This window comes from Phocoena sinus, chromosome 6, assembly GCF_008692025.1.
Source record: "Phocoena sinus isolate mPhoSin1 chromosome 6, mPhoSin1.pri, whole genome shotgun sequence".
NCBI classification, from domain to species: Eukaryota; Metazoa; Chordata; class Mammalia; order Artiodactyla; family Phocoenidae; genus Phocoena; species Phocoena sinus.
The window spans coordinates 19424225-19450082 of NC_045768.1; the positions used below are offsets into that span (position 1 = coordinate 19424225).

Below are 25858 nucleotides of genomic sequence, written 5' to 3' on the forward strand. Positions count from 1 at the left end.
TCAGCCCACGCTTCCTTTAGGAGTGTGAGCTGAAGGCAGCTCCGTCATTTAAAGGTATAGACATGCGCTGTCCGTAAGACATGCCCAGTAAGTGGGGGACAGTGCTGCTCAGCTAAAGGGACAGCGGCTCTACCGGAGATAAAACTGGCTGTTCAGTGCTTAATGAGAGTTTCTCTCCACAGCCATGCCTTCTGAATGGGTTTTCACAGGCTGACTTTAAAATCCCACCCTGGTTAGGATCGGATTCTACTATACAACAGATAAAGCAGAGTGGCTCTGATGAAGTGACATGGGAGAAACTCCAAGAGCCTCCCCCTCCCTGATGCAGCTTCCCCTCTCTTCACCTCTCTAGAGACCAAGTCCTGGGCCATCTGTCGAATGCAGGTAAGGTGCGGCTGCCACTGTTGAGTCTGCCCGACAGCAATGACTAAACAGGCCTGACCTGTGGTGAGAGCTCAATAAAGGTGTGCCAACCTGCTGAGGTGGAGCTGAGGATGGATTTGGCAGGATATGTTGAGACAAAAGGAACAGGCATTTCGGTTTGGGGACCAATGGGAAAAATACAGAAACAGGGAGAAGAATTGGCTATTTAGGGAAGAAGATGAGTTTACTGGGGAGAGAGAGTGACACAGAGCAGCAATGGTGGATAAGATCGAAGTGGCAGGTGGAACTGGGTGTGGCCCTCCTTGATTCCCGGCTTTGTTGGAGGAGTTATAAGAGTCAAGGCAAGATGGTGCGTCCAGGAGATTCCCTTCTTCTAGTGAGCTCTCTGCCCTGACAGCCTCATGCTGTTTTCCTTTTTAAACAGCATTTTATTTATCTCTGGCTCAAAGGGAGCAGAGAAGAATGAAAAAATGAAAAAGAAGAGTTATTTTAATGAATATTTGTTGAGTATCTACTATATGCCAGATATTAGTGGAAGTACTGGAGACACCATAGTGAGCAGGACAGATAACATCTGTGGTCTCATGAAGATAATATTCTAGTGGGGGAAACTGGTAACAAAGCAGCCACTAAAGGAGAACTAAAAATGGTGATGGATGGAATCAGGAGTGATTGAGTGGGCAGAAAGGAACCGATTAGAGTTGATCAAACAAGAGACAATTCCAGGCACAGAGAATAACTAGTGCAAAGACTTTAAGTGTGATGAGCTTGAAGTGTTCAAGGAGCCAAGAGAAAGCCAGGGTAGCCCTAGAAGAACGAGGAGGAGGGAGGCAATGCAGTGGGAGATAGGGTCAAAGAGGAAGATAGGGGCCAGATCATGTAGGGCTCTGTATAAGGAAAAAGAGTTGGGGTTTAATCTATAGGCAGTTGGAATCCATTAACAGTAAACAAGGTAGTGACATAATCTGAGTTATATTTTCAAAGAGCAATCTGTCTGCAATTTAGAGAATAGATGACAGAGGTGCAAGAGTAGAAGAGAAAGGGCACCAGTTAGGAGATTGTTTGGATGATCCAAGGCAAGAGAAAATGGGGCCATAGTCTGTAAGAGAAGTAGATTCTTTTGTATCACGTTTTTCAAATAGATCCCACATGACGTAACACTGGGTTGGATGTGGGTGATGAAAGGAAGAGAGAAGTCAAGGTTACCTTAACACCTAGTTTTCTGGGCTTTAGCATCTGGGTGGCTGTTGCTGCCATTCCCTAGAGTCAACAGATGGAGGAATGGCCTTGGCTGTGGGGAGAGCCCAGAGTTATATTCCACTGTGTAAGTTTGGGGACGCTTACTGAACAGCCAGGTGGAGGTGGCAAACAAGCAATGGGCAATATGAATCTACAGTCCCAGGGAGAAATCAACACCAGTCTATATGTCGGGGAGCCATCAGCACAGAGATAGTCGTTAAGCCACAGGGCTAAATGAGGTCACCTAGAGAGACTCACATAGATATAGATGGAGAAAGAAGCCCAAGACTGCTCTGAGACATCCCAAGATTTAGAGGTTGAGTGAAAGACAAGGCAAAAGAAACAGAAGTGTCAGGTAGGGAAAAAGCCAGGAGAGTGAGAGGTCACAGAAGCCAAGGGAATAGACCGTTTCAAGAAGGGATACTTCTGGGAGACCACACAACGTAAAACCCAAGAAATGCCCACCACTGGATCTGACAACATGAAGATGGTTGGTACACTTGAAAAGCAGTGTCTCAGTGTGGTGGTGGGAATCTGTTTCAGTTGTCTGTCACTAAGTAACAGATCACCAAGTACTTAAAAAGAACTTGAAAAGAACAATTTATTATTTCTCATCATTCTGTGCGTTGACTGGCAGTTCCTCTCTTCCACGTAGTATCGGGTGGTGAGTTGGGATGATTACAGTCATCTGGAATCATCAAGCTGGAACATCCAGCATGGATGGAATTTAATGCTGGCAGTCAGCTGGGAGCTCCACTTGGGCTATGGACCAAACTGACTACATGTGGCCTCTCCACATAGCTTAGGCTTCTCACGGCATCTCAGTTTTGAGAAGGAGTGTCGCAAGAGGGACCAGACCACGAGACCCACCCAGGCAGAAACTGCAGGGATTCTGATGAGCTAGCTTCAGAAGTCACGAAGCACTGCTTCTACAATGTCCTACTAATCAAAGTAAGCCCAGAATCAAGGGGAGGGGAAATAGTCTTCACCTTCCAATAGGAGGTTAGCAAAGAAACTGTGGCCATCTTTAATCTTCCACAGGACCACAGCGTGATGGAAGTGACAGGAGAATTTGAGGTAAGGAAGGAGAGAGAGAAACCACAAATAACTCAAAATTACCTGCACTCAAGTTCACGAACTTGGCTTAAAAAGAAAAAAGGCAAGGCCTTCATTATGACCCTACTAGTAATTCTGCTAAGTTTAACTTTCCATTTTACAAACCTACCAAAACTAAGAAGTATAAAATTAGGTAGGGCTAAAATATAAAACAGCAAAAGTACTAGGAGAAAATAGGGATAAAGTCATATGAAGATATAGCGGGCGACCTTCCTATAAACTCTGACAATAGGAGCCATAAAGGGGAAGACATTTTGACTGGATGAATATTTTAAATTTCTATTCATCAAAAACTAGAATTTAAAAAGTCAACCAAAAACTAGGAAATTTATTAGGAACATCACTATTTAAATAATTCTTGCAAATCAAGAAGAAAAACAAACACCCCAATGGAAAACGGGCAAAGGATACATATATACAAAAGAAGAAAATAAAATAGCCAATAAACAGACTAATAAAACATTTCAACTTCATTGGCAATCAGAGAATGCAAGATAAAATGCTGAGATGGCATGTTTTGAAAATCTCACGGGCGGTGTCTTTTATGTGAACACCAAAATAGGCAAGGTTCGTGGGAAAAGGCACTTCCATACATTGCCAGAGAAAGTACGCAGAGAAATTTAGCAAATACTTATCAAAAATCCAGCTGCGTAAGAGGTACTGTTGCTCTACAAACACAGACCATTGTTCTTCGGCATCAACCGACCTTTGCCAGACCCCCGCCACCTCTCTGGGTTTCCTGACTCCAGCACTCTTCATCGCAGGAAAACGCTCTTCGTCACTCTAAAGCCAGCTTAGATGTTAATTCTTCCAGTTAATTCTTCCACTCCACTCCGAGACAGGAGCAATCCCACCTTGCGCCTTTCCCCAGTGTGTGTTGCTGTCACGCTGTAATATGATTGTCCGCCTTTCAGCTGGGTGATCTTCAGCAAAGTTGCTTAAATGACGCTCAATTTCTATCTCTGGAAATGAAGGCGATAATACCTATGCTGCAGGGCTTTGGGAAGGATTAAGAGCCTCTCGATTTATTGGTACATACACAGTGAAAGATTTTATTTTTCTAATTCTTGCTACTTTTATACTCTGTCCAGCTTTCCCTTCCCTTTGGATAACGAGCTTCCTTAAATATGGTTCACTTCTGTTCTACTACTTCTCAGTCACCTTAAATATTAAACATGGTCTAGTTTCTATTTTTACAGCCTGGTCCACCTGGTTTTGAAGCCACCTCCTAAAAGTTCTCTTCCTGGGCCCCAGCCCAGGTTGTGCTCGTGCTTTCAGCATCCTGGGGCAGGAGTTGCATGCGGTACGTACTCTGCTCTTCCTTCTTCCCTGGCTTTCTTCCTCCGTTGGGGTGGGAAGGAGGGAGAAAGAGGTTGATGTTTGTTCTCACCCAACTATTGGTGAGGGAGTGGCTGTTCTCTTCTCTTCTACATTGCTCATAACTCTTGTTCCCTTTTGTGAGCAAACCCACAGGGATCTTTCGAGGTGAAGGTGGGTGACCTTCTTTTTGGTTGTCTCTGCTTCTCAGTCCGATTCTGGAGGTGCTGGCTGTTTCTCTCTAGGGGCCAGTGTCCAAATGCAGGCTCTCTTGTACAGGCTGTTTGTAGTTCTTTGTGGGGGGCTCTCTGGGGACTGCTCTCTACCCAGGCCCCTGGCTGGGAGGCCCAGCTGTGGCTTGACATCTTCCTCTTCTTTCAACCCTCCCACCCCCGGGTAAGTCCATCCTACAGCCCCTGCGGGCAGAGAGGCCCCTTCCCCTATCAGGTCCACCTAGAGGAATCAGCAGGAAGGTTTAAGCCCCAGGCACCCTTCTGAGGTTCACTCCACCCAAGAGAGAATCCCCTATCGTTACAGTGAGAACGCAGCTCACCCACACTTCCTCTCTCCGATCCACCAACTCTCACCTACCCCTTTCTCTACAACCAACAGCATCAGCCTTAGAGTTCTAAGTTCTACACAGGTCCAGATGTTCACAAAGATTTCAGAAGTGAAATAAACTGCCCTCCCAACTTTGAGAGGAGGGTGAGGGAAAAGATGTTGGGCTTTCCCAGTATTTTCCCATTCCCAAGTCAAATGGCCTTCCATGACAAGGGGGAGAGGAAGGAGAGCTGAGAGCACACAGAATCAAGATTCCCCTCCCAGTACCTCTCCGGACTCTATGCCCCATCCCTTCACTTCTCACTGATGAAGGCCATCAGACTTGCTCTGCTCTGGCACCTGGAAGCACACGGGAAGTCCTTCACCAAGAACTAAACTTTCTTGAAACGAGGTTTGGAGGAATCTAGCAACTCAACAGGGTGCTATCTCTACTGCAAACCCAATGTTACCTGGCAACTTCCAGTGACATGAAAATATGCTGTTTCAGACCAATCTACTTCATTCAGAAAGAGAAAACAAGTACCGAGCACAGTGTTAGCGTACGATCATTAACACCAGCAGTTATTGTCCTTGTCTTGACTGGGGACTCTCTCAGAAAAGAGACTGTAGGTTGTTAAATTCATTTCAGTTCCCTCTAACAATTATCAGTTCAAGACCTTATGTGCCCCAGACACACGGCTAGCCATGACCTCAAGGGGCTTGTGCCCTAGTGTGGGAGATAACGAGGAACCAGATGATTCAGGAAAGAGTGAAGGGAGCATCACAGGCAAGTTTCCCAGCAGAAGGGACCATGAGCTAGTCCTCCCAGCCTGAATAAGAGTTAGCCTGGCAAAGAGAGTTTTAAGTAGAGGAGAGAGCCCAGCCAAAGGCCTAGAGGTACAAGGCAGGCTGATGTGCTTGGGAAACTGACAGGGATTCAATCTGACTGAGAGAAGAGCACTGGGGTGAGAGGCGGAGATTGAGGGCACAAAGAAAGATGAGGCTGAAGAGGTAGATGGAACCACGGATGAGAAGTACTGTGGGCCATGTCAATGACTGTGGACTTTCTCTAAGAGTCCTAGGGAGCCATGAATGGGCTTGAAACAGGGGTAGAACTTGATATGATTTCCAGCTTGGGAAGTTTATCCTGGCTGCGCTCAGGAGAAAGAACTGGTTAGGAACAAGAGTAGAGTCAGGAAGATCTATTTGGAGGCTAGTGGCCTGGACTAAAGTATCATCAGAGAGACCAAGAAAACCATGAAGACCAGAGACATGCAGAAGGCGCATTCAGCAGCCTTTGACAATTGACAGAATGTAGTGATTGGAGGAGAAGAATATGCAAGTATGATGCCCAGGTTCTGGCTGGAGCAACTGAAGCATAGTAGTGCTACTTTCAAAGCTAGATGGTGCCAGGGGTGAAACATGTTTGGCTCAGGGAATAACAAGGTGGTGTATTTAATATCATACATTATTTATATACCACTCACAACAACCCTGTAAGATAGATAACACTCTTCCCATCTCATAAATGGAGACACTACCAGTCCGTGAGGCGAAAAGTCATAAAGTCAGGAGGACGTGGAGCTGGGACAGAACTCCTCTTGACTGTAGGAGCCCCCAGGAACAAGGGATCCCCAAGAGGCCAAATTGCCAAGATCACCTTGGGGCTGGTCGTCATTAACATCACCCTGGAAGCTCGCACTTCCCCTTTAAGGGAGCAAAGGAAGAAAATCTAAGAGAGATCACCCGGAGTCATTTCTGCCCAGCTCAAATTCCCCACCAGACTGGGTTGGGGCCTGGACTTTCTTTATCTCCACCACATAATTTGCCAGCCCTTCACCCACAGTTAAAACAGTCCCTGTACATAGGGAGGAAACATCAGGCAAAAGGTAGCATTTCCTCTTATGGGAGAATTGTCCCCATCTACTCCCTAGCCTCGCCTTGCACACCCATGGTTCCTTGGTCACTGTGGTCTTGGTGTCACAGCAATGTTCACTCCCCCTTGCTTCTTCAGGAAAGCATGCCAAAAAGAAGTAACATGCCACCACAATTATTAAACCACTTCTCTCTGCTCAGTGCTGGGCTTAGATCAACTAATGCTCTCTGATGTCTGTAACTCCTGGAGTTTTGGAGTTTGCAGGCCTCAACCTTCTCCCTTTCTCAGCAAATGCAATGAACTACCAGATCTGTATCAAACACCTGCCATATGCCAGTCATCGTGCCTGGCACAATGGAAAGCTCAAGGATGAAGAAGACTCATTATCGGCCAGGGCAGTTTTGTCTACAGAACCCAAGTTAAAGTCATAAATTCAAAAGATGGGGAAACCAAACATTTTTGAGCACCCACTATACTCCAGATACTATATTAGTGCTTTCCATGTGGCATCTCATTCAATTCTCACAACAAGCCATGAAATAGAAATTATTTTCCATATTTTATATACAGTGGGAGAAGAAACTCAGTGTAGCAAAGACTGACAAACCTTGAGGAAATTCATTTCTCTTTTACCTGTTCATACATGTAGACTACATTTCCCAAAATCCCTTGCAGGTATGGCTATGGGTATGAGTCCTGACCAAGAGGAAATCTGGTCCACAAAAACTCCGTGTGATCCTTCATTTTCCCTCATCTCTATGTCACAGCCAGAAGAATCCTGGAAGTCACATGTTGAAGATGACAGAGACACTTTGGGTCTGATTCCTGGAATCTCTGCATGGTTAGTGAGAAAATTCTATTGTCATAAGCCACCAAAGTTCAGGGGTTTATTCATTACTGTAGCTAACATTTGTTAATGAACACAAAAGATTTCAAAGACATCAAATTACCTGCACAAAGTCAACCAACTTGTTAGTGGCAGAAAACAGATTTAAATTTAGGTTTACCAAAGCCACATATTTTACCTATGGTTTGGGTGGTCTGGAGAGGTTTCCTGAAAGAGGTATAACTTCATCATGGCCATACCAAATAAGGATGATTTAAAAAGACAGAAAGAAGGGAGGCAAAGGGTCAGAGAAAGGAGGCTATAAAGTATTCTTAAGGAATACGAATGGAGTAAAGGTTCTACAATGGAAAATTACAGGAGGGAAAATTGGAAATGTAGACTGAGCTGTAACCATAAGAATAAATTAGGCTACATTGCATTAACAAATAGAATCAAAATCTCAATGGCTTAACACAACCAGAGTTTATTTCTGGTTCACACGACATGTTCAGTGTGGATCTGCAGGCGTCTGACATGCATCACTTCTGGTCATATTTCTTTGGTCAAAGAAAGTAATATTACCACATTTAAGCTCAAAGTTAGAGGAAATATAATTCTACCATACACCCAGAAAGCAAAGATCTGGAAATATTTGATAAATAGCACTAATGGCTACTAAAAAATAAGAAGGTCCTAGATATCAAAGTAGAGAAATATATGTTCCTTTGGGAAATATTTTTATTAGAGGATTATTAACCATGTAAGTTTTATCAGAAGCAGGAATTCTTATTTTTGCCAGATATGGAGCAGAATTATAGACAGAAAGACTGGATAGAGCTTATAGAAAGGTAGTTTGGATATGGATATGTACTGGGAATTTTAGGAATGTGTATATATCTTTTTCCCTTCAAATTCCTTTGTTATACAAGAATTGCACCCAGGGATGCAAGGATTCTTCAATGTATGCAAATCAATCAATGTGATACACCATATTAACAAACTGAAGAATAAAAAGCACATGATGATCTCAATAGATGCAGAAAAGGCTTTTGACAAAATTCAACACCAATTTACGATTAAAAACTCTCCAGAAAGTGGGCATAGAGGGAACCTACCTCAACAAAATAAAGGCTATATATGACAAACCCACAGCAAACATCATTCTCAATGGTGAAAAACTGAAAGCATTTCCTCTAAGATCAGGAACAAGACAAGGGTGTCCACCTTTGCCACTATTATTCAACATAGTCTTGGAAGTCCTAGCCATGGCAATCAGAGAAGAAAAAGAAATAAAAGGAATCCACATTGGAAAAGAAGAAGTAAAACTGTCACTGTTTGCAGATGACATGATACTATACATAGGAAATCCTAAAGATGCCACCAGAAAACTACTAGAGCTAATCAACAGATTTAGTAAAGTTGCAGGATACAAAACTAACACACAGAAATCTTTTGCATTCCTATACACAAAAAATGAAAGATCAGAAAGTGAAATTAAGGAAACAATCACATTTACCATTGCAACAAAAAGAAAATACCTAGAAATAAACCTACCTAAGGTGGCAAAAGACCCGTACACAGAAAACTATAAAACACTGATGAAAGAAATCAAAGATGACACAAACAGATGAAGAGATATACCACGTTCTTGGATTCGAAGAATCAATATTATGAAAATGACTATACTACCCAAAGCAATCTACAGGTTCAGTGCAATCCCTATCAAATTACCAATGGCATTTATCACAGAACTAGAACAGAAAATTTTACAATTTGTATAGAAACACAAAAGACCCCGAATAGCCAAAGCCATCTTGAGAAATAAAAGCAGAGCTGGAGGAATCAGGCTCCCTGACTTCAGACTATACTACAAAGCTACAGTAATCAAGACAGTATGGTACTGGCACAAAAACAAAAATATAGACCAATGGAACAGGATAGAAAGCCCAGAGATAAACCCACACACCTATGGTCACCTAATCTATGACAAAGGAGGCAAGAATATACAATAGAGAAAATCAGCCTCTTCAATAAGTGGTGCTGGGAAAACTGGACAGCAACGATGTAAAAGAATGAAATTAGAATTCCCTAACACCATACACAAAAATAAACTCAAAGTGGATTAAAGACCTGAATGTAAAGCCAGATACAGATACTATAAAATTCTTAGAGGAAAACATAGGCAGAACACTCTCTTGACATAAATCACAGCAAGATCTTCTTTGACCCACCTCCCAGAGAAATGAAAATAAAAACAAAAGTAAACAAATGGGACCTAATGAAACTTAAAAGCTTTTGCACAGCAAAGGAAACCATAAATAAGATGAAAAGACAACCCTCAGAATGGGAGGAAATATTTGCAAATGAAGCAACTGGCCAAGGATTAATATCCAAAATTTACAAGCAGCTCATGCAGCTCAATATCAAAAAACAAACAACCCAATCCAAAAATGGGCGGAAGACCTAAATAGACATTTCTCCAAAGAAGACATACAGATGGCCAACAAACGCATGAAAAGATGCTCAACATCACTAATCATTAGAGAAATGCAAATCAAAACTACAATGAGGTATCACCTCACACCGCTCAGAATGACCATCACCAAAAATATCTACAAACAAATGCTGGAGAGGATGTGGAGAAAAGGCAACCCTCTTGCACTGTTGGTGGGAAAGAAAACTGATATAGCCACTATTGAGAACAGTATGGAGGTTCCTTAAAAAACTAAAAATAGAACAACCATATCACCCAGCATTCCCACTACTGGGCATATACCCAGAGAAAACCATAATTCAAAAAGACACGTGCACCTCAATGTTCACTGCAGCACTATTTACAATAGTCAGGACATGGAAGCAACCTAAATGTCCATCAATAGAGGAATGGATAAAGAAGATGTGGTACATATATACAGTGGAACACTACTCAGCCATAAAAAGGAACGAAATTGGGTCATCTGTAGAGATGTGGATGGACTTAGAGACTGTCACACAGAGTGAAGTAGGTCAGAAAGAGAAAAGTAGATATCATATATTAACACATATATGTGGAATCTAGAAAAATGGTATAGATGATCTTATTTGCAAAGTAGAAATAGAGACACAGCCATAGAGAACAAACGTATGGATACGAAGGGGGAAACAGGGGGTGGGTGGGACGAATTGGGAGATTGTGACTGACGTATATACACTATTGATACTATGTATAAAATAGATAAATAATGAGAACCCACTGTATAGCACAGGGAATGCTACTCAATGCTCTGTGGTGACCTAAATGGGAAGGAAGTCCAAAAAAGAGGGGATATATGTATATGTATAGCTGATTCACTTTGCTGTACAGTAGAAACTAACACAACATTGTAAAGCAACTATACTCCAATAAAAATTAATTTTAAAAAAGCTATAAAAAAAAGAATTGCATGATATTTAAGTCTTTGGTTCTGGACTCAGACAAATCCAGACTCTGCCCCCTACCAAGTAGGTCATACTGAAGAAGTTACCTGGCCTATCTTAGGCTTTCTCACCTGTAAGATGAGAATGATAGTAACTGCTATCTTATAAACTTGTTTGAGATTAAATATGATTTAATACATGTAAAATCCCTTAGTAAATTCTTTTAAAAAATATTAGCCACTGCTAAACACTCAAGAATTCACAAAGGTATATACATTCTTCGTAGCACTGTTTGTAATAGTAGAAAATTGAAATTCTCTTTTGTTCCATCAATGTAAAAATTATCACGTGTGTGCAGAGAGACAGAGAAGAAGAAAGAATACCAAATTGTTATTTTTTTAATAAGATAGAATCATATATATTGATCTGGAAAGATATACATAATATATTGAGGAATTGTAGAAGTGGGAAAAGCAAGTTGCAGAACACAATGCATAGCTTGGTTTCAAGTGTGTGTGTATATATACAAGTCACGATAAGTATATTAAGTCGTCATAAGTCCTATAAAATATTTTAAAGATTATGTCATAGAGAGCGATTGGTTGGGGATGGGATGCTATTTTAAATTGGGTGATCAGAAAGGACCTTGCAGAGCAGAGCTGTGAATGATAAAAAATTATGTATAAAAAAGAAATCACAACCCAGCACCCAGATATTGGTACGTAATACTATTCTCCAATAAAAAAACAAAACAAAAAACAAGGCTCCTTGGAGAAATGGCTGGTTCTCCAATGGCAGAAAATAGAGAGGATGAGCCTACAGCACCTTGTAGTGCCAGAAAGTAAGAAAATGCTCAAGAAACAAAAGAATGGAGGCATGCCCCAGGGACATAGCAGCTGACTAAAAGAGCTCATAAGGACCAAAGTTGGAACAATTTAGCAACGAAATAAGTAAGGTAGTATTGGATTCACCCCAAAGTATAAACTAATATTTATGAGTCCATACTGATAGAAATAAATGAGTAAATAAACAAACTCAGGAGGACAGACAAATCTCCCATGATAAGAAATTCCAAGTAATTTATATAGATATTCTACATAAATAGATAATTTATGTAGATATTCTGCCCTCAAGGAAGTGAAGCATAACTCCATAACTCTTTTGAGTTTGGACTGAGCAAAGCGACTTCCTTCCTGAGAGCAGAGTATGGAAAAGCCGGGTGGGGGGTGGGGGTGGGGTGGGAATGGTTAACTTTATAGGAGAGAAATCTGACAAGCATTATCTCAGTCAAGAGATCAAGCTTAGCATCATCAGTAATAAGTCACATGGATAGCAGGTATCCTTGACATGATATGATGAAAAGGGCACTTCACCTCTGTGGTCTTCCTCCCAAAACCTATAACCTCAGTCTAATTATAGAAAAACATCAGACAAACCCCAGTTGAAGGACAAACTATTAAAAAAAAACCTGCCCTCAAAATTATTTAGATCATCAAAACCAAGGAAAGTCAGAAACTGTCACAGTCCAGAGTCGTCTTAAAAAAACAAAACCAAAAAAACCCCCCAAAAACCACTAAATGTAACGTGGTATCCTGAATGGGATCCTTGAACAATAAGGAAAAGTCCTCGGGGGAAAACTGAGGAATTTAAATACAGACTTTACTTAATATTGTTTCAATACTGCTTCATCAGTTGCGACAAATGTACCATATTAATGTAAGACATTAACAACCAGGGAAACTGTACTATCTTTGCAACTTTTCTATAAATCTTAAATGACTCAAAAATAAATATTTTTTATTGAATTGATGCCTATGAACAGAAGAAAACTGTGGTATATTCACGCAGTGGAATACTATTCAACAATTAAAAGGAAAAGATTAGTAACAGATGTTATAACACAGTTGTATCTTAAGGATATTGTACTAAGTAAAAGAAGCCAAACACAAAAAAAGTACATGCTGTATGATTCCATTTACAGGGCATTCTAGTATAGGCAAAAATAACCTATGGCAATAGATGTGAAAACAGTGGTTATTTGGGGATTACCAATAAGGCGAGAATTGACTAGGAAGAAACATGAGGAAATTTTCTGGGTTGATGGAAATGTTTGGTGTCTTGATGCGTGTTCATTAAAATTGCTTGAATGGTATACTTAAGATCTGAATTTAAAATATATATTAAATATGGGACTTCCCTGGTGGCGCAGTGGTTGAGAATCCACCTCCCAATGCAGGGGACACGGATTTGATCCCTGGTCCAGGAAGATCCCACATGCCACGGAACAACTAAGCCTGTGTGCCACAACTACTGAGCCTGCACTCTAGAGCCCGCGAGCCACAACTACTGAGCCCGCATGTTGCAATTACTGAAGCCCGTGTGCCTAGAGCCCGTGCTCTGCAACAAGAGAAGCCACCACAATGAGAAGCCCACACACCACAACAAAGAGTAGCCCCCGCTCGCCGCAACTAGAGAAAGCCCACACGCAGCAACGAAGACCCAACGCAGCCTAAATAAATAAATAAACAAATATAAATAAAATTAAATTAAAAATATAAATATAAAATACATATTAAATATATGTATTATAAATACATCTAAAATATATTAAAATGATTTAAAATGTAAAGTATATAAAATCAATTTTAAATATACATTAAGTTGTGGAAGGAAATAAGAAAGAAAGTGAGGGAGGGAGAGAGGGAAAAGATGTTTTAGAAGCCTAGGACATTTGCATTACAAGAAAAATTAAAATCGTGTTTAATTAATTCACTTAGAGAAAAGCACTTGTTTCTAACCTTCCAAACACAACAAAAATGGGATCATACTGCTCATATTAGTTTGTAGTCATTTTCTAAATTAACAATATAGTTTGTAATTTGTCCTTCAATACCACGGCACCTAATGGAATACAACAACATTGTACAGCACGATTACATTGTATAACCTTGTAGAGACACGTGGCAAAACCTGCTAGCTCTCTCACTAGGGATTTTTCCCAGGGGCACTTAGGCAGGAATAGTCTTAAAGAAACTGATGACTAGATCATCTCTGTCCATTTGGATACTTTCCTAAAACTGACCCGCCTGAGAATACATCTTTGGTCAAGGTAAGGCTTTGGGCTTATCTTCTGGGTTCCCACTTTCCCTTTCAAAGTCACTTTTTTCTCTCTGTACAGTAGAAAGACACAATTTTCATCCAACCTGAATATGATGATGAAGATGGTGGTGATGATGATGATACAGGTTGTCAAAAGGGATAATTCAAAATGTAGGTGTCAACTCTGAAAAATCAAGCTAAGAACTGGATAACAAATTCCTTCACAAGTCAGATGGTTTCCAATTCTTGTTTGCAACAAAATTGAAGGAGTGAGTTGTCAACTGAGAGATGATTAAAAATAATATTTGATGGTAGACTACTGTGTGATTTTTCACATTCCCTCAAAAAGAGTTCAAGGAATTGAGAGACATTGCTATAAAATAATTCCTTCCATTTCCATTTATTTATTTATGGAACAAGGTTTTTCGGTGCTTCAATCTAGGAAAATAAAATCAGAAATATAATTGATGGTTATGCCTATACTTCCTATCACTAGTAACCATACACAGACACATAAATTAGTTTTTTAAAAGCCTCATCCCTCTCATTAAGAGATACCTTTTTGTTTCACATTTGCCAAAATATATGCTATGCTTACATTATTTTAATCAATTGTATAGTATCAATAATTATAATGATAATTTGAAGAAAAAATTTAATACTTTAGAGTCCTGTAGTCATTTTAAATTAAAATTTCCACTTCTATAAATATTATTGTGGCTGAGAGGTAAGATAAAGTGATCAATAAAAAAAAAATGTTCAAGCAGGAAAATATATATTAGAAAAAAATCTGTAGAGGAAGCAGAATGAGAAAAGGAATGACAGAAAATTTCCAGCTGTTTAAAACCTTGTTTATTTATTTTTTAGATGGAGGATGGTGGTTATTGTATTGCAATGGTATTTATATTCCATTGGATGCATCTTAAAATGTGACACGTTATAAAGCAGAAACTAACATAACATTGTAAAGCAATTATACTCCAGTAAAGATGTTTAAAAAACAAAGGTGACACAAGAGTTTTATTTTTTATGTCAATATTTACAATAGGCCAGAAATTTTATCCTTCATATTCATATATGCCTGTGATAAAAAATAAAAAGTTTCAGGGACAATCTAAAAGTGTACAAGGTAGTCTATAATTTTTCAAAATTCTTTTAAAGGATATGTGAGCAAAAATGTTTGAAGACCTTAGGCCTACCCAATACACATTCATTCTTTCTTCCTTTTGTTCCTTATACCAGAACTGCTGGCAATGTGCCCAGCTGAAAATCCACACTTCCAAGTCTCTTTGCAGATAAATACAGACAGGTGACTAAATGCTGGCTAATGACATGCTCACTTTTGCCATTTCTGCCTTCCACATGAGGTGTGAATACAATGGCAGGAGCTCCAGCAACCACTTTTGGCCATGCACTAAGAACAGCAGTACTGAAAGACAGAAGGAAATTGGGTTCTAGATGACTTTGTCACTCCTCCCTACCAACCACAAACTCCCTACCTCCAGGTTTCTTTTAGGAGAGAAAAATAAATCCATACGTCTCTAAGTCACTATTATTTGGGAGTTTCTGTTATACAAAGCCAAATATAATCCTGCCTGGTAGAGTGGCTATAGCATGTTTCATATAATCAATCAATTATCATTCAGGTTTTTTCAGATTACGCTATTACTGTGATCCTTATAAGATGTACCTTCAGATACATGCATAGTCATTTTTCTAGGAGACAGTCTAAAAAGTAAATTCTGGGTCAAGAATGTCTTGATACATATTCAATTTTTTTTTCTTTACAAAGGTTAATTTACACTCACATCAATAGTATACGAGGGACTTCACTGGTGGCGCAGTGGTTAGGAATCCGCCTGCCAATGCAAGGGACGAGGGTTCGAATCCTGCTCTGGGAAGATCCCACATGCCACGGAGCAGCTAACCCTGTGAGCCACTACTGAGCCTGTGTGACACAACTACTGAGGCCCAAGCATCTAGACCCCATGCTCCGCAATAGGAGAAGCCACCACAATGAGAAGCCCACGCACCGCAAAGAAGGGTAGCCCCCGCTCGCCACACGCAGCAATGAAGACTCAATGTAGCCAAAAATAAATAAATAAATTTATTTAAAAAAATAGTATATGAGACTACAAGAACTCCACATACCTTCATCATCATTGGATAGTCTTTTCTCTTAAATATTGCAATTTGATAGAAAGGAAAAAGGTTTATTTGTACTGTTTGTTAACTAATAAAGTTAAACTCTTTTCCTGTGGCATTTCCTAATGGCATTCTTTTTTATTATTATTTTTAAAAATTAAGAAAAAGAGCTAAAAGTATTTTTGCTCCAGATTAAGATAAGGTTGGAGAACTAGAGGCAAGGCTACCTCTGGGGTATCTGTTGAAATAAAGCTCCATGGCAACAAGGAAGTTGTCTGTCTTATACCATGCTCTGTGTCTGGCACATAGTAGGCACTCATTAAATAATTGTTGGATGTATGAAAGCCACAATCTTACTATGTGACTTCGAGAAGTTAATTCCCTGCTCTGGGCCTCATTTTCCTGATTAATAAACTAACGGGATTGGATGAGTCTCTGTCACGGTCTTTTCCAAGTCAAACAACTTTTTATTCGAAGAGAGTCAGATGCAAGCAATGCCTATAGAGTATCAAGTGGGAAATACTCCCTTCCTTTGGGGCTATTTCTATACGTCAGAAAGACCAGAGGCACAAGGGAATAAAATAAATAGAAAAGGAGAATTTAACATTCTTTTTTGTTCTTCTTCTTCCACATTACTAGAAAACAAAAGCATTACAAAGGCAGTGGGAAACACCAGGAATATCTCTCTTCTCCTAAAATCATCCTCTCAGGACTGGGAGTAGACCCTAACTCTAGTCTAATGTCTATATCCTCTCATTCTGTTTGAGCCCAGACTTTGAAGTCAGAGAGGCCTGGGTTTGACTGAGCACGTATGGGTAAATAAGAGATAATGATACCAGTCCTGCAGGTATCAATTGAGATAAGGTATATACCCTGTACAAAGAAGGGGCTCAATCAGTGGTAATTCCCGTGGTGGTACCCAGTCCCAAGTACCAAGTAGCCAAGCAGTGGTGGCAGTGTTTTTTTCCTAGAAAAGCCCTCACGGTGTACTTGGTCATGGTCTTGGCTACATTCATTTTGGATTCTTGCTCTCTGGCCCTCCTGGAGAGTCTGAGAGTTTCCTAAAACCCTTTCAAAAATTCCTTTGCTACTTAAATGAGCCAGAGTGGATTCTTCTGTCTGCAGCGCAGAACCAGGACTGTAATAGCTTCTGTCAGCCACCACGTTTTATAAATCATTTAGTCTAAATCCCAAAAGAAGAGTTTTATTGGAAAGAAGCTTTAGTCTACCCATGCAGCTCAGCAACTACCCTTGACTTTATCGAATATGGATTCAAATTCTGCCCTAGTCAACTTGTGTGTACATTGTCTTCTCAGCTCAGCAGAAGCCCCTCAGAAACAGAGGCAGCCTGTTGAAGCCCAGTGGAAAATGACCAGAGGAATGAGTGGGGATGAGGAGATAAGGTCCTGAGTCCACCACTGGAAACCCATGTAGCCCAAGGCACATCCTTTCAATACTGTGGGCCTTGGTTCCCCAGTCCATGAAACGGGAAGATAGCATCTAGCCCAGGAAACTGATAAGAGGTCAAAAGGACAAATAGATATGAAGACCCCTTGTCAACTGAAGACCTAAGGGACACTTTAAATAGTGTCTTTTTCCATCTACCTCCCATGAAAGGCAGGGACTGGGTCAGACTTTCCTCTTTCTGGACCCTTAGCTTGGTGATCAGGTCTCTCAGACCAGGGGCAGGGCCAAAACATGAGTCACATCGCCCCCTGGTGGATTTAAAGGGAAAGGGTATGGTTTTCAAATGGGTGACAAAGCTACAAAAACAGAACTCACAGAATCCTAAAATTCCAGAAGTGAAAGGGCTCTTCGAGACCATTTAATCTAACATCCTCATTTAAATATGGGACACTAATAAAGGGCCAAGAGGAAAAGTGACTTTCCTGAGGTCATACCAAGAGCAAAGGTCAGAGCCAGGGCCAGATCCCAGACCCTAATGACCATCCAGAGCAGAGGTCATCCTCTCTGACATGAAACACAGAAACCCTCAGTGGTCAGTGTCCACATGACCTTGAACCCTCGGCACAGCTCAGCTATGCTGTCAGCAAGTAGTGCTTTAGCTGAACTCTGACCAAGATTGGGTAATTTCCCCACCCAGTTATGCTGTCAAAAAGTTTTACTTCTTTTTAAAACCTACCATGTCAATGTTTTGATTTCAATACAAACAAACCAAGCTCTAACTATGGCAACTTCTTAGAAACTTAGAAAATATTCTCAAGCATGACTGGATAATTCTAAGAGAAAAGAACCGCAGAATGTTTGACTTCTCCATGAACTAGAGAAACCCTTTTTTTCAGACACCAATCTCTCCCACAGGTGATTGTCTATGAAGATAGAAGAGTCCAGAGGAATTGAATGCAAATCACCTTCACATCAATGCAACTGCCAACCTGAGTTTGACTTATGTAAGACGCCACATTCTAATGGTGCCCAATTAGCCATCATAACAAATGCTAAAAGTGGGTCGTGTTGGGTCTTTGCAATGGAGAGAAAATTTCCCATTCAAGACAATTCTTAGAAGTCTTATTTTTAGCCTCTAAATCCCTTTGGAATCTGAACCGGCCACAGGGAAGACTTCATTCAAGGTAGGGCTCAAATAAGCCACCTGAGTTCTGTCCCCAGAGAGAGCAGGTGGGACTTTGAGTGAGTTACCCTCCCCCCAGCTCTCTCATGGGTAGCAGGGAGCCATCCAGTAGGTCCTGCCAGCCTTGCAGGGTTACTGAGAGGATCTAGTAGACTTCATCCCAGATCACACATTTTAATCCCCCACTCAGGAAGAGCCTGACTATTCGTACCATGTCTAGACAGGATCCTGAAGCTTAGCCTGATTCAATCCTCTATTTATTATTTTTACTCAACAATAACAATATCTGGTATTGAGTGACTACAGTAACGCTATTCTAAGAGGTTCTCATGGCTTAACCCAACTTCCACGAAAACTCTGTACAGAAGGCACTATTAATTATCCCCATTTTCGAGATAGAAAAATTGAGGCTCACAGAGGTTAAGTAACTCATCCAAGATCAAACAGCTAATAAGTGAAAGAGTCAGAATTTGAAGCCAACTCCACCTGACTTCGTAGTCCATTCTCTTAAATCCAACCCCACTCGGAAGATTATCTTTACCATCCATTAGCTAAATCCTAGTAGGGAGTGGGACTTCAATCCAGAACTGAAGGTCAAAATCACAAAAGGTTCTGTTTCAGTCTGAGCCCAGTGTCCTCCCAAAGACACCTCTAAACTGAATTTTCATGCTCATTCTAAGCATTTTTGTCCTTCCTTCTAGCAATATAAGTATATATCTATAATAACAGCCAGATAGGAAGTGACACCACGTTGGGATCCCATTAGGTGTTTCCTCCTTCTGAAGGCAATATGAAATTTTTAAGAAGAATAAAGACTTTGGAGTCAGACAGGCCTGGATTTCAGACCCAACTCTGCCATCTCTGCTACCTGCTTGTCCTTGGAGATTTACAGCGGTCCCCCCTTATCCATGGCAGATACGTTCCAAGACCCCAGTGGATGCCTGAAACCACTGATAGTACTGAACCTTTTTTCTGTTCATGTCTTCCACCCACAAATTTAATGCCTTTTCCATCTTGACTAAGTACTTATCACACACTGTGGCCGTAACTTCTGCAGTCTGAGGTGCTACAGCAAAACTAGCACAAATTTCTTTTTCCTTCCTCACAATTTCACAGGTAAGATTCTGTCTTACCATAGATCTTAGCAATTTCAGCATCTGATTTTTTTTTCTCTGTGAAGTCAGGAACTTTCTCCTTTTCACCTTTCGGAAGCACTTTACGGTTTCTCTTTGGCAGATCCAAACTGCCAGCATTATGCCTCTTGTGCTTTGAGCCATTATTAAGTAAAATAAAAGTTCCTTGAATACAAGCACTGTGATACCATGACAGTCAATCTCATAACCAAGAGGTGCTACTAACTGATTAACAGACGGGAATGAAAATGGCTGGACAAAGCGATGAGTCACATCCTGGGCAGATTCACATCCTGGGCAGGTCAAGGCAGACAGCTCGAGTTTTTATCACACTGAAGTCTAAAACTTATGAATTGTTTATTTCTGGAATTTTCCATTTAACATTTTTGGATCATGGTTGACGATGGGTAACTGAAACCGTTGAAAGCAAAACCACAGATAAAGTGGGGATTACTGTATTCCCTCTGGGCCTCATTCTCATCTTGGAAAATGTGGATAATAATATCAACATTATACTGTTGTTACGAGAATTAGTTCAAACCCATCCATGAATACCTAGCAGTGTCTGGCAGGCACACAGTAAGCATACAAAACATAGTGGCAATTAGAAGACAATCAGCCTGCATTCAGAGACTTATTTTCTTCCTATGTCAACCCCAGTAGCAAGAGGTGATGGTGGGCATCTGGGTAGGAGGATGCACACCTGTGACCTGCAGCATCACGCAGTGAGATGAGCACTGGCTTTAGACTGATTCCCAGTTCTGCGATGTTAAGCAGATTGCTTAATTTTGCTGAGACTCAGTTTTCTTCCCTATAAACAGAGGCAATAAATTCTCATTATAGTTTATGTATCTTCATGATACTTACCATCCAGTCAGGAAACCAGGGTACAGACATAAAAATAAAAGGAAGATTAGAGCATCTCAAATTAAAAATGTGAAAAGTCCTTCAATGATGTAAGCTACTGAGTTAAATATTCTGAACTACCTTTATTTATTTTAAGAAATGAGGGTCTCGGCGGCAGAAGCGAGATGACGAAGGGAACGTCCTCGTTTGGAAAGCGTCGGAATAAGACGCACACGTTGTGCCGCCGCTGTGGCTCTAAGGCCTACCACCTTCAGAAGTCGACCTGTGGTAAATGTGGCTACCCTGCCAAGTGGAAGAGGAAGTATAACTGGAGTGCTAAAGCTAAAAGACGAAATACCACCGGGACTGGTCGAATGAGGCACCTAAAAATTGTATACCGCAGATTCAGGCATGGATTCCGTGAAGGAACAACACCCAAACCCAAGAGGGCAGCTGTTGCAGCATCCAGTTCATCTTAAGGATTTCAATTATTAGTCACGCAATAAATGTTCTGGTTTTGAAAAACTGAAAAAAAAAAAAGAAATGAGATATTTATAAGAAATACTAATAATACAATAAAATATCAGCCCTCTGGATGTCCTAAAACTGGGGCATTATAGTTAAGATATTTAGATTGTTTCAGACAAAAGAAATCCATTTCTCTAATTTTAATCAAATCGAGTAGAATTATTTTCAAGCATATCTTACATTTCTACACATTCTTTAAACTTTTTTAATTGTAAAAGCATCAGAAATACACAAGAGCGAGTCTTGCAATGTACAAAAAGAGACTGCACAAGAATGTTCAAAACAATATTGTTTATAACAGAAAACTGTAAAGAATTCAAATGTCTACCAACTGAGAATGATTAAATTTATAGAGCATCGATACAATAAAAAAAACTATATAGCAAGACAAAATGAAATTAAAGCTATAAGCAGCATGGATGAATCCTCAAAGCATAGTATTGAATGAAAAGAACCAACTCATGGAACAATGCACGTAAGCGTTATACCACTTTTATAAAATTCAAAGCAAGCAATCCTAAATTAGATAATGTTTAGGGATACATAGAGAAGTAGTGAAGACATATTTTTTTAAAAAATTTTTTTTTTATTTTATAGTAGTGATTACTGCTGAGAAATATGTGAAGGAATAGGATTAGGAAGCAATATATGGACCAATTCAAGTTTTGGAAAAGTTCCCTGCTGGGTGGTAGGGTCACCTATTTGAATATGATTTTTCTTAATTTACTATATTTAGAGCTCTAATTATAGATACACACATGCATATGTATAATACTATATATAACAATGTTACATAATAACACTTTTAAACCCCATGCTATTCAATATTGGGCCAGAAATCTGATTCCCTTGCTCCTGATCCTGTACTGTTAATGTCTTAGGAAATTTTTCTTATGTCTATTCTATGAGTAGACTGTACTTCTCAGTTACTTATTAAAAAAGATGTCCACTAAGGATCTGAGAGTAAGGCTGTAAACTTAATTACAGGAAGAAAGCAATCCACAAAGGCAACTCTGTATCCATCCCTCAAAGGTCAAGTGATAGAGGGTGGAGAATGGAATAGCACTGGATATCAGGGATGACATATCAATACTCAGAAGGAGGATATGAGTTAACACCTATTCCAGGGCTATCAGGACTAGTTTATTTCCACAGGCCACGACTGGACAGAACTGCATTCCCAAAGAGTTCAGTGCACTCTCCTGTGCTATAAGCAGGTCAAAGTCACTGAATTCGTTTGCCCAGGCTGCCATTAAAAAAAAAAAAAGTACTACAAAAGCATCATTGACTGGGTGCTTAAACAACATAAATTTATTTTCTTAAAATTCTGGAGCCTAAAAGTAAAAAAAAAGGTGTTGGCAGAGTTGTTTCTTCTAAAGGCCTTTCTGCTTGGCTTGGAGATTGCTCTCTTCACCCTGTGTCTTTACATGGTCTTCCTCTGTATGTTTGTGTCCTAATCTCCTCTTTATAAGGAAACAAGTCCTATTGGATTAGGGTCCACTTCAATGACCTCAATTAACCTTAGTTACCTCTTTAAATGTCCTATCTCCAAATACAGTCACATTCTGAAGTAGTGAGAATTAGGACTTCCATATATGAATTTGGCGGGCGGGGGGGACACAGTTCAGCTCATAACAGTCACCAGGGGTTCTTTGGAAAATGACGGGCTTGATTATATTTCAAATTAGCCCAGTGTTATCCAAGAAAACTTTGCATAATGATGGAAATGTTTTTCTCTCTGCACTATCCAAAAAGGTAGCCCTCTGTAGCTTGCTACTGAGCACTTGAAATGTGGCTAGTGTAACTGAGGAACTAAATATATTTTTTATTAATTTTAATCAATACTAATTTTAGTTTTACTTGTCACATGTGACTAGTGGCTACCATTTTGGACATCATCAGGATTAGACAGACCACGAGCACAGGGGAGGCATACACCTGACAGACTGGGAAAGATCAGAATATCAGATTAGAAGGACTTTTTAGAGAACCTTCAGGCAACCCACCCACTGCCCAGAGATCTGTACCCCAGAGAGAAAGAACATTTGGTCCAGGGTCCTAGAGAAGTATGAGAATCCTCATGGCAGATTTATCTGTTGTTCTTTCTTTCCTTCATTCAAATTCTTCTTTGACATCCTCAGAGAATTAGTTCCAGACACTTGTTCTATGTTCCCTTACCAATAACTAGCAGCCCTTATGTCATCCTGCAAAACACCATCTCCCTCTCATCTCAAGGCCTTCATACTTCCTACTCCTTCTGCTGGAGGTTTGTCCCCCAAAATCTTTGTTCAATGACCCTTCTTGCCAACCAGGCCTCAAATCAAGTGTCACCTTCCTTGATTGCCCTGTCCAGATTAGCAGCCCCCTCAATCCTGTTGCCCAGTTTTATTTCTATCATGATACTTTACTCTATATTATATCATCTTGTTTATTGATTTTTTTTTGTTTATTGCCCATTTCCTGCTCTCCACCCCTACTGTACTGTGAGCTTCATAAGAGCAAGAACCTTGTCTGTCTTGCTTGCTGCTTTTATCCCCAGTTCCTAGGGATAGATCCTCAATAAATAACCCATGAAGGATGGAAGATGGATGGATAGATGAATGTCTGTCCTCCTAAGGAGAAGGCCCCTGCCATGCTTTAAGTCTTATGAAGCAATAAAGACCTCCAATATCCATGCTCTCACCTTCCGCCCCCTAGAAAGCCAGCCAATAGGATGGCCTTGGGCCTCAGCCAACAGGATTGGGGAGACCATACTGCACCCAGGAAATCCAAGAAGCCATTCATAGGGTAACTGATTACTTGTATAGAGCCCTACTGCTTGCTCACCCTCACGGACTCATTCCAGCAAGACAGCATCATCATAAAAGTTCCCCTCCCTGGAGTGTAGAGGGGGTGACCATGAGTGGGTAAAAGTCACAAACCTGTGTAGGGGGCCCAACCTGGCACCAGGCCCAAGAAGTATAAAACTGTTCCTGCCTGCTGATAAAATAATTCCACTGTGAGAGTGTTCCCAAGAAAATATTCCCAATATGAGGAGGGGTTGGTGAGGAGGGACACAACATATGATAATGTAGAGTTGAAAACATCTCAAACACACAGCAACAAGAGAACAGCCAAGCAGACCATGTGGTCCATTATACAGGTGCACAATCCCTTACTCCAAACCCTTACAGCTTGATATATTTTGGAAATCAAATATTTCCAATTTTAGAAAAGCTATACATTGCTTCTATTCTTTTTTCTTTTGAATTTTTGAATTTTATTTTATTTTTTTATATAGCAGGTTCTTATTAGTTATCCATTTTATACGTATTAGTGTATATCTGTCAATCCCAAGCTTCTACTCTATTGTATATCACACCCAGCAAAGTCTGGGGCAGCCCACACTCAAACACACTAACACTGCAGCAAAACAGATGCATAGTCACCCTGGGTGGGATAAATAAAGAATACAAAGAGCCTCAGATCAATTCAGGTGAAGTTAGGAAAAAGAATTTTCCCAGCAGAAGAGCTTCTGGTTTATGGAGCATCACAGATTTCAGAACTGCAGACAAGAGATAAGGACCTACTCTATTAACAAGAACACAACAGACTTTCAGGCTAGTCTGTTGAGACTATCAAGAGACAGGCCCACGTTATGTGGTGATACTGAAAAACTTATTTAGGAAAAGAAAAATAGATTAGTCAATAAAATGTGTTCCACCAACCTGTAAACTACATGCTAACAAGGACTGGGAGAGGATGGGGGTCACAGGAAGGTCAGCCCATGAAGCTATAAGTACATGATTGAAAGGAAAAGCAAGGGCAGGGGCAGTGAGAGCAAGAGAAGGTAGGAAAGAGAAAACAGTGTCATCCAAACTGCGCCTTCTTCCTGACCTTCCTCCCTACTCAGGGCTCACCTAGCATGGAGAAGTGGCAACAAAGTAACAGGACCCTATACAGCAGAAGAGAAAGAGGTCCAGGGCACATCTATATGACATGCATTACAAATCACCTGCAAAGATTTTTAGTGGGACCCCTGCTGATCACCAAAGAAATGTTCTCACCAGGGCCCAAACTCATTGTCTGTGGCTCAATCCCTACTGCAGTGAAAACCCCAGGGACTCCATTCACAAGGTCAGAAGCCCTGTTGGGCAAATCACCTGCTATTTTTTCTGGTGCAGACAGAATGGGTAGAAACAAACGATGCTGAGAAAACTGCTCTGATCTGGAATTTGTAAAACAAGAGCATTCATCCTGGGTCAGCTTTTCAAAACATTGTTTCAAAATGCATGGTCTCCCATCTATTTCTCTTCAGCCTCTCTTTTTCTCAAGAAAGTGAAATTCCACAAGCTCTTTTATTTTTCCTGTTGTGATAAGAACACTTAGCATGAGATCTATCCTCTTAACAAAATTTTAAGTGTGCAATACGGTATTTTTAACTATGGGTACGATGCTGTACAGCAGATCTCTAGAATTTATTCATCTTGCGTAAGTGAACCGTGTACCCAATGAACAGCTCATGTATTCCTTTCCCCAGCCCCGGCAACCTCCTTTCTACTCTACTTCAACGGTTGACTATTTTAGGTACTTCATATAAGTGGAATCATGCAATATGTAATCTTCTATGACTGGCTTATTTCACTTAGCATACAGTCCTCCAACCACGTTATCACATACGGCAGGATTTCTCTGTTTTTTAAGGTTTTATTCCATTGTGTGTATGCACCACATTTTCTTTATTCATTCATCGATGAACACAGAGGTTATTTCCTTATCTTGGTCATTGTGAATAAAGCTGCAATAAACATGAGAGTACAGATATTTCTTTGAGATCCTGATTT

General features: G+C 40.4%; 1 protein-coding gene across 1 annotated transcript; it reads left to right on the forward strand.

Annotated features, from left to right (window-relative positions):
- The first annotated feature begins 20677 nt into the window (after positions 1-20677).
- Positions 20678-21033, forward strand: LOC116755667 (60S ribosomal protein L37-like). The gene has a single exon (XM_032635447.1). It carries the CDS (start codon positions 20693-20695, stop codon positions 20984-20986), a length of 294 nt encoding a protein of 97 aa, XP_032491338.1. The 5' UTR covers positions 20678-20692; the 3' UTR covers positions 20987-21033.
- The last annotated feature ends 4825 nt before the right edge of the window (positions 21034-25858 follow it).